The sequence below is a fragment of the Nematolebias whitei genome, chromosome 12 (genome assembly GCF_014905685.2).
Source record: "Nematolebias whitei isolate Nwh7 chromosome 12, NemWhi1, whole genome shotgun sequence".
Taxonomy (NCBI): Eukaryota; Metazoa; Chordata; class Actinopteri; order Cyprinodontiformes; family Rivulidae; genus Nematolebias; species Nematolebias whitei.
In genome coordinates, this window is record NC_056509.1 from 3082091 (window position 1) to 3090367 (window position 8277).

General features: G+C 46.3%; 2 protein-coding genes across 2 annotated transcripts in view; both read left to right on the plus strand.

The window, feature by feature from the left end:
• The window catches only part of cdk19 (cyclin-dependent kinase 19), a gene marked incomplete at its 3' end in the record, with an annotated part of 9049 nt that extends 6287 nt beyond the window's left edge, over positions 1–2762 (plus strand). The window contains 3 exon segments of the mRNA XM_037686060.1: positions 2137–2313; positions 2539–2608; positions 2690–2762. Coding sequence (XP_037541988.1) covers positions 2137–2313; positions 2539–2608; positions 2690–2762 — 320 coding nt within the window.
• A 556-nt stretch (positions 2763–3318) lies between these two features.
• lbr (lamin B receptor) overlaps positions 3319–8277 on the plus strand; it is a 54521-nt gene continuing 49562 nt past the window's right edge. Inside the window, exons 1-2 of the mRNA XM_037686061.1 lie at positions 3319–3338; positions 3699–3813. Coding sequence (XP_037541989.1) covers positions 3319–3338; positions 3699–3813 — 135 coding nt within the window. The remainder of the gene's footprint in view (positions 3339–3698; positions 3814–8277) is intronic.

Here is an 8277-nt window from a genome sequence, read left to right on the forward strand (position 1 = left end):
ACTTTAATTCCTGTTTAAATGCAATTCATCCTGCCATACCTGCAGTGTCTTCAGACTTTGGCAGCAAATTAAAAGTTGAAGCTCAATCATTAAATGATTATCTTTGTGTTAGATTTATTAATAAATCACATTTAAACTCTGCTTGTTCCAATGAAATAAAATAAAAAGTAAGACACGTTCTCCATCACGTCATGAATCAGAGAACAAGCAGCAGCTTCAGCTCCAGAGAGACTGACGTTACGTTTTCTCTCTTGAAACAGAACAAATGTAGAATATTGTAGAGACTCACCTGCAACACATGAAGAGTTGGATCAGCTGTTCAGCTCCTTCCTCCTCCTCGTGACTCAGACATGTTTACGTTTTATCTCTGTGGTTCTCCCGTGTCGTGTCGTCACTTTTCAAAGCTGCATGTTGCTCAGTTTTTATCTTTGTGAAGAGCTCCCACACTTTGGAGGACTTGTGTCGAACAGTTTTCGGTCATTTGTAAAATTAATTTAATTTCCTTTGAAAACACCGACTCTGCTCTGCTTCCTCCTCCCCCCTCGCTCTGTTCAGCTCACGCTGCAGAGTTGTTGTTTTTTACTTTATTCAGTCAGTCAGCATCGACAATGAACTGCAGCTGAACTAAACGGCTCCGCAGCGCCTTGAGAGACGTTTAATAATCACGTGACACAACGAATCAATAATGAAATTCTTTGCCAACACTTTTAATTTTTGATTTTTATCGATTTTATCGATTCATTGTTGCAGCCCTACTTTTAAGCACTATCCAACAGTAGAAAAACAACTGTACTAAGTGTGTTTGTGAAGTAGAATGAAAAACTGTGCAAAAGAGAGATAAATCCAGAAAACAAGAGACGACTCGAGCAAACAATTCACTCAAGCTACCGACAGACAAACAAGAAGTGACACAATACATCTCACCACGAACGTGCAACTTCACCAGCTCCCTCCAACATATTCTCTATATTCTCTATATTGTGCAGTGTACAACTACCAAAAGTCATAGCACACTATTCCCAATAAAGCCTCAAATTTCAAAATATAATTTGGATATATTTTGTTAAAACTTGGTTAGATGCAAGGCCAAATATTTTGATCTGAGTTGTACAAATACATGTATTTCAACTTTACAATAGGTATCCTGATGCATGCTCAATGATCCAGGTAGAAATCTAAAAAAGTTAAGTCTGGTACTCTGGACATTCAAAAAACAAAACAAAGCAAAACAACAACAACAAAAAAATATGTAGAAACGTTTCGTCTCTCATCCTGAGGACTTCCTCAGTCTGAGGAGCTGTATTCAGCTCAGTCTCTTAAATAGCACCTTCTCAGAGTGGATCAGCCAGTTTTGCTGCTGACAACCAAAACCAGCTGATCACATGCTCAAGAAGGACCATCAGCCTAACAATGGATCATTAGCACCTGATGGCTGTTTACTATTCACAGAGGGCTGAGTGATACTAGCAATCACAGCATTGTAAGAGGGGGACAGTTGAACCTGGAGGCTCCACCCCTGTTTAACGATGGACGATTTCTTTTCACAAAGATGGTCTCCTTTACTCCTCTCTCAAACCATCGTTCCTCTCTGTCCAGGATGTGAACATCTTCATCCCTGAAAGAGTGACCTCTGGCCTGGAGATGAGTGTAGACCTCAGAGTCCTGGCCTGATGATGTTGATCTTCTGTGCTGGTCCATCCTTTTGGCCAGTGGCTGTTTAGTTTCCCCGATGTAAGACTGATCACCCTCCTGACACTGAACAACATACACAACATTACTCTGTTTGTGCCGGGGGACTGGATCTTTGGGATGAACCAGTCTTTAATGTATTTTGGGGTTTAAAAGCCACTGGGACGTTATGTTTCGAAAATAAACGTCTCAATTTCTCTGATACATACGGAATGACCACTGGTCTGGGTCTGGGTTCCTCCTTTTCACCTGAAACAAAACATTGCTACATTTTTTTGTTGTTGTTTTGCTTTGTTTTGTTTTTTGAATGTCCAGAGGACCAGACTTAACTTTTTTAGATTTACAAAAGGTAGTTTGAATTTAAGACCATTTTGATCAAAACTTGTTTCTTTTATATGCAGTAACAAACTATGGCCTTATCTGTCTGTATTTGTGTGTATGCATCAGATATTTGGGCTATTGGCTGCATCTTCGCAGAGCTGCTAACATCGGAGCCCATTTTTCACTGTCGCCAGGAAGACATAAAGACCAGTAATCCCTTTCACCACGACCAGCTGGACCGCATATTCAGCGTCATGGGTTTTCCTGCAGGTCTGAACTCTGCACACAACTGCATCTCCACACGTGAGCACACTGTGGTTGAACCGACTTCAGTTTAGTTAGATATCACATTTCAAATAAACTATTGTTCTGAAGAGCCAGTGTCACTGACGCACAGAAGTTAGGAAAAATGTCTCGTAAGTTAAGTGCCTAAAGATGCCTATACATTCACAACAAAACAATTCTGTTCAGTGTGTGTGTGATGTATTTGTAAAACCATCAGTGTTCTGGTTCTTGTATGTTCCACAGATAAAGACTGGGAGGACATTAGGAAGATGCCTGAGTACCCCACACTACAAAAAGACTTCAGGAGGACAACGTGAGTGGAAACTGGAATGATCTGACATCAGAACCTTTTAACAGAATATCAGAAATAAAATCATTGTCGTAATCCTTACAGGTATGCAAACAGCAGCTTAATCAAGTACATGGAGAAGCATAAAGTGAAACCTGACAGCAAGGTTTTCCTGTTGGTAAGTGAACACTTATGTTCCCATCACTTTAATTATCAATTTGGTCATCTATAGAAAACTTACTTCATGGTGTATAAGGAAAAGTAATTTTTTAAATGTCATAAATTTGTTGGATTGTTTAGTTGAAACTCACAAGACTGATTGCAAGAGGTGCTTAAATTTTTTGGTTTATACAGTATCTCAGCCTTGAGTCACCACCTTATCGTGGTGGAGGCATTGTGCACCTCAATGATTGTAGGAGCTATGCTGTCTGGGTTAACTGCCCTAGATGGGGTCTCCCATGCAGATTGGTCCTAGGAAACAGCCATTTACAAAGAGTGATTCTGAACACTCGTACAGACTCGACAGACAACAGCAAGGAGCTCAATGTCCCTTGCCCAGATATGGGTTACTTCGTCGCACCTTGGAGCCAGGCCTGGAGGAGGGGTTTGCCTGTGAGTGCCTAGTGACCAGGCCTCCACTCATGGGGCCCAGTTGGCAAAGCCCAAATAAATTAAATGGGTTTGTCTTCCTGTTGTCCCACAGGAGGGGCCATACGGGTCTGTTGCATGATACCATGGGTTGTAGTAGCCAAAGGTGAGGGCCTTGGCACTCTGACCCTTACAGCTGGCTCTTGGGACCTAAATTGTCACCACTCTGGTGAGGAAAGAGCCTGAGCTTGTGCATGAGTTTGAGACGTACCAACTAGATATAGTGGGACTCACCTCGTCACACAGCATGGGCTCTGAAACCAATCTCCTTGAGAGGGGCTGGACCATATTTCACTCTGGAGTTGCCCAAGGTGAGAGGTATTGAGCAGGTGTGGGGTCTACTCTTAGCCCCCTGACTTGGTACCTATGTGTTGGAGTTTTGTCGGGTAGATGAGAGGGTAGATTCCCTGTGCCTTTGGGTAGGAGAACTGTCTCTGACAGTTGTTTATGCCTATGTGCCGAACAGCATGTTGGAGTACCCAGCCTACTTGGAGTCCCTAGCAGTGGGGCTAGAAGGTGCTTCACCTGGGGTCTTCTACATTCTGCTGAGGAACCTTAATACCCACGTTGGCAATGACAATGTGACCTGGTGAGGCGTGATTAGTCAAGTCAAGTCAGATTTATTTATAGAGCACATTTAAAAGAGAAACTGTTACCAAAGTGCTTAACAAAAATATCACATCATCAAATAAAAAGTAGCAAGATATATTTACAGCACATGGAATAAAAATATAAAACCGAAAACATAATTAGAAACAATGAAATACTAAATCAGATCACGTTGTGTCAAAAGTCAAGGAAATAATAACAAAAAGCATAAACTCAGTCAGAAACATTGAAATACTAAATCAGGTCTGATGACCTTGTGTTAAATAGGAATAATAACAAAAGCATAAACAGAATCAGCATCAATGAAGAACTAGATCTAAATCCAATCACCCTGTGTTAAATGTCAGTGAGTGTGTTTTTAGGAGAGATTTAAAAGCAGAGACTGAGGTGGCCTGTCGAATGTTGATGGGCAGATTGTTCCAAAGTTTAGGGCCCATGACTGAAAATGCTCAATCTCCTCTGAGCTTCAGCTGGTTTTTGGTACGGCCAAAAGCAGCTGGTCTGATGATCTCAAAGCCCGAGAAGGAGCATAAGGATGAAGAAGGTCAGAGAAGTACGATGGTGCAAGGCCGTTAATGCACTTGAATGTCAGCAGGAGAATTTTAAAATCAGCTCTGACACGCACAGGAAGCCAGTGAAGTGAGGACAGAACTGGAGTAATGTGCTCAAACCTGTGAGTTCCTGTTAGTAGCCGAGCTGCAGCATTTTGTACGAGCTGGAGACGTGAAAGTGAAGCCTGACTAATCCCAACATAAAGTGAGTTACAGTAGTCCAGCCGGGTTGTAATAAATGCATGGACTAGTTTTTCAAGGTCGGATCTGGACAGAACGGACTTCAGCTTTGCTATCTGCCTTAGCTGAAAGAAGCTTTTTTGTAGAACAGAGTTGATCTGTTTATTAAACTTAAAGTCCGAGTCTAGCACTACCCCGAGATTGGTAACCGACTGCTTTAGATGTGGCTGAAGGGAGTGCAGGTTTACAGGATCAGTGACAGTGGTAGAGCTTGGGTTAAAGACAATGACCTCAGTCTTCTGATCATTAAAACTCAAGAAGTTTGCAGCCATCCAAGTCTTGATGTCATAAAGACATTTTAGCAAAGGGAGGATGGAGCAGGAACTGTTTGGTTTTAAAGGCAGATAGATCTGAGAATCATCGGCGTAAGTGTGAAACGAAATACCATGCTTCCTCAGGATTGACCCCAAGGGGAGCAGATACAATGAGAACAGAAGGGGTCCAAGAATGGAGCCTTGTGGGACCCCACAGGAAAGAGGGACAGAAGCAGAAAAATGATTGTCAAAGTTAACACAGAAACTCCTGTCACCCAGATACGAACGGAACCATTCTAGTGCCACCCCTGTAATCCCAACCCTGTGTTCTAGCCGTGACATAAGGATGCTGTGATCAGCAGTGTCAAATGCAGCGGTAAGGTCGAGGAGTACCAGCATCACAGACTGACCAGAGTCATTTGCTAGCAGAATGTCATTACAGACCCTTACTAAGGGTGCATTCACACTAGCCCTGTTTAGTCCGCTTTAATCGAACTCTCGCTCGTTTTCCTAGAAAGTCTGATTCGTTTAGGGAGGTGTGAACGCACCATCGAACTCTGTCACGGAACAAAAAGGCAAACTCTGGCCCGTGCTAAAACCTAGGTCTCGGTCCGGTAGAAACGAACTCCAGCGCGGTTCGAGTACGGTGTGAATGTAAACAGACCGGCCCCGCTCCGCAGGGTAAACAAACATGCATTTCTCTGACCTTATATGGAGCCGTCAGCTGCCTTGTGTGGAAAAACTATATTCTCCATGGTCTTCTGTCTCATCTTCTGCTCATGCTGAGTCCATTTTTGAAAAATGACAAAATATAACTCCTAAAACTGCTAAAACTTGATGCCACTTCGTTTTTATTTTTATTTACAGAAGAAGAAGAAGACGTGTCTTCAGAGGTTTTTGTGTTGTTTCTTTCAGTAGTTCTTGGTGCAGCGCCCCCACAGGCGAGTGGGGGAACAGGTTGGTTCAACAGGTTGACTCGACTGCACAGTGCAGTGTGAATGCAAACACACCAGCTCAAATGTAAACAAAAGGTCATGAATATTGGTCCCGAACCGAACCGAGTCTACCGGACTATTTGGTGTGAAAACGACCTAAAGCTGTCTCGGTGCTGTGCAGTTGTTTAAATCCTGACTGAAAAATCTCAAAAATTCCATTTACATTCAAAAACTTGGTTAGTTGACTAAAAACTATTTTCTCTAAGATTTTAGAAAGAAATGGAAGTTTTGAGATTGGCCTGAAGTTTGAACAAGCTGCAGGGTCAAGTCCATCCATCCATCCATCCATCCATCCATTTTCTTCCGCTTATCCGGGGTCGGGTCGCGGGGGTAGCAGCCTAAGTAGGGAGGCCCAGACTTCCCTCTCCCCAGCCACTTGGGCCAGCTCTTCCGGCGGAATCCTGAGGCGTTCCCAGGCCAGCCGAGAAACATAGTCCCTCCAGCGTGTCCTGGGTCTTCCTCTGGGCCTCCTTCCGGTGGGACGTGTCCGGAACACCTCACCAGGGAGGCGTCCAGAAGGCATCCTAAACAGATGCCCAAGCCACCTCAACTGGCTCCTCTCTACGTGGAGAAGCAGCAGCTCTACTCTGAGTCCCTCCCGGATGATCGAGCTTCTCACCCTGTCTCTAAGGGAGAGCCCAGACACCCTGCGGAGAAAACTCATTTCAGCCGCTTGTATCCGAGATCTCATTCTTTCGGTCACAATCCAAAGCTCGTGACCATAGATGAGGGTGGGAACGTAGATTGATCGGTAAATTGAGAGCTTCGCCTTTTGACTCAGCTCTCTCTTCACCACGACAGACCTGTACAGCGCCTGCTTCACTGCAGACGCTGCACCTATCCTCCTATCAATCTCACACTCCCTTTTTCCCTCATTCGTAAACAAGACCACAAGATACTTGAACTCCTCCACTTGGGGTAGGACCTCCTCCCTGACCCGGAGAGGGCACTCTACCCTTTTCCGGCTCAAGACTATGGCCTCGGATTTGGAGGAACTGATCTTCATCCCGGCCGCGTCGCATTCGGCTGCGAACCGCTCCAGCGAAAGCTGTAGATCACGATCTGATGAAGCCAATAAGACCACATCATCTGCAAAAAGCAGAGACGCAATCCTAAGGCCACCAAAATGGATCCCCTCAACACCTTGGCTGTGCCTAGAAATTCTGTCCATAAAAGTTATGAACAGAATCAGTGACAAAGGGCAACCTTGGCGGAGTCCAACTCTCACTGGGAACAAGCCCGACTTACTGCCGGCGATGCGGACCAGGCTCTGACACCGGTCATACAGGGACCTAACAGCCCGTATCAAAGGGCCTGGTACCCCATACTCCCAGAGTACCCCCCACAGGGCCCCCCACAGGGCCCCCCGAGGGACGCGGTCGAACGCCTTCTCCAAGTCCACAAAGCACATGTAGACTGGTTAGGCAAACTCCCACGCACCCTCCAGGACCCCGCTGAGAGTGTAGAGCTGGTCCAGTGTTCCATGGCCAGGACGAAAACCGCACTGCTCCTCCTGAATCCGAGGTTCGACTATCCGACGGACCCTCCTCTCCAGAACCCCCGAATAGACCTTACCAGGGAGGCTTAAGAGCGTGATTCCCCTGTAGTTGGAACACACTCTACGGTCCCCCTTTTTGAATAGGGGGACCACCACCCCGATCTGCCAATCCAGGGGAACTTCCCCCGATGTCCACGCAATATTGCAGAGTCGCGTAAGCCAACACAACCCTACAACATCCAGAGCTTTAAGGAACTCTGGGCGAATCTCATCCACCCCTGGGGCCCTGCCACCGAGGAGATTTTTAACCACCACGGTGACCTCAGCACCAGAGATTGGAGGGCCCGACCCAGAGTCCCCAGGCTCCGCTTCCTCAGTGGAAGACGTGCCGGTGGGATTGAGGAGGTCTTCAAAGTATTCCGCCCACCGACGCACAACATCCCGAGTTGAGGTCAGCAGCACACCACTCCCACTATAAACAGTGTTGGTGGCGTACCGCTTTCCCCCCCGAGACGCCGGATGGTGGACCAGAATCGTCTCGAAGCTGTGCGGAAGTCGTTCTCCATGGCCTCTCCGAACTCCTCCCATGCCCGAGTTTTTGCCTCAGCAACCACCCGAGCCGCATGTCGCTTGGACTGCCGGTACCCATCAGCTGCTTCCGGGGTCCCACAGGCCAAAAAGGCCCGATAGGACTCCTTCTTCAGCCTGACAGCATCCCTCACCGACGGTGTCCACCATCGGGTTCGAGGGTTGCCGCCGCAACAGGCACCGACAACCTTGCGGCCGCAGCTCTGGTAAGCCGCCTCGACAATAGAGGCACGAAACATGGTCCACTCAGACTCAATGTCCCCCACCTCCCTCGGAACATGTTCAAAGTTCTCCCGGAGGTGGGAGTTGA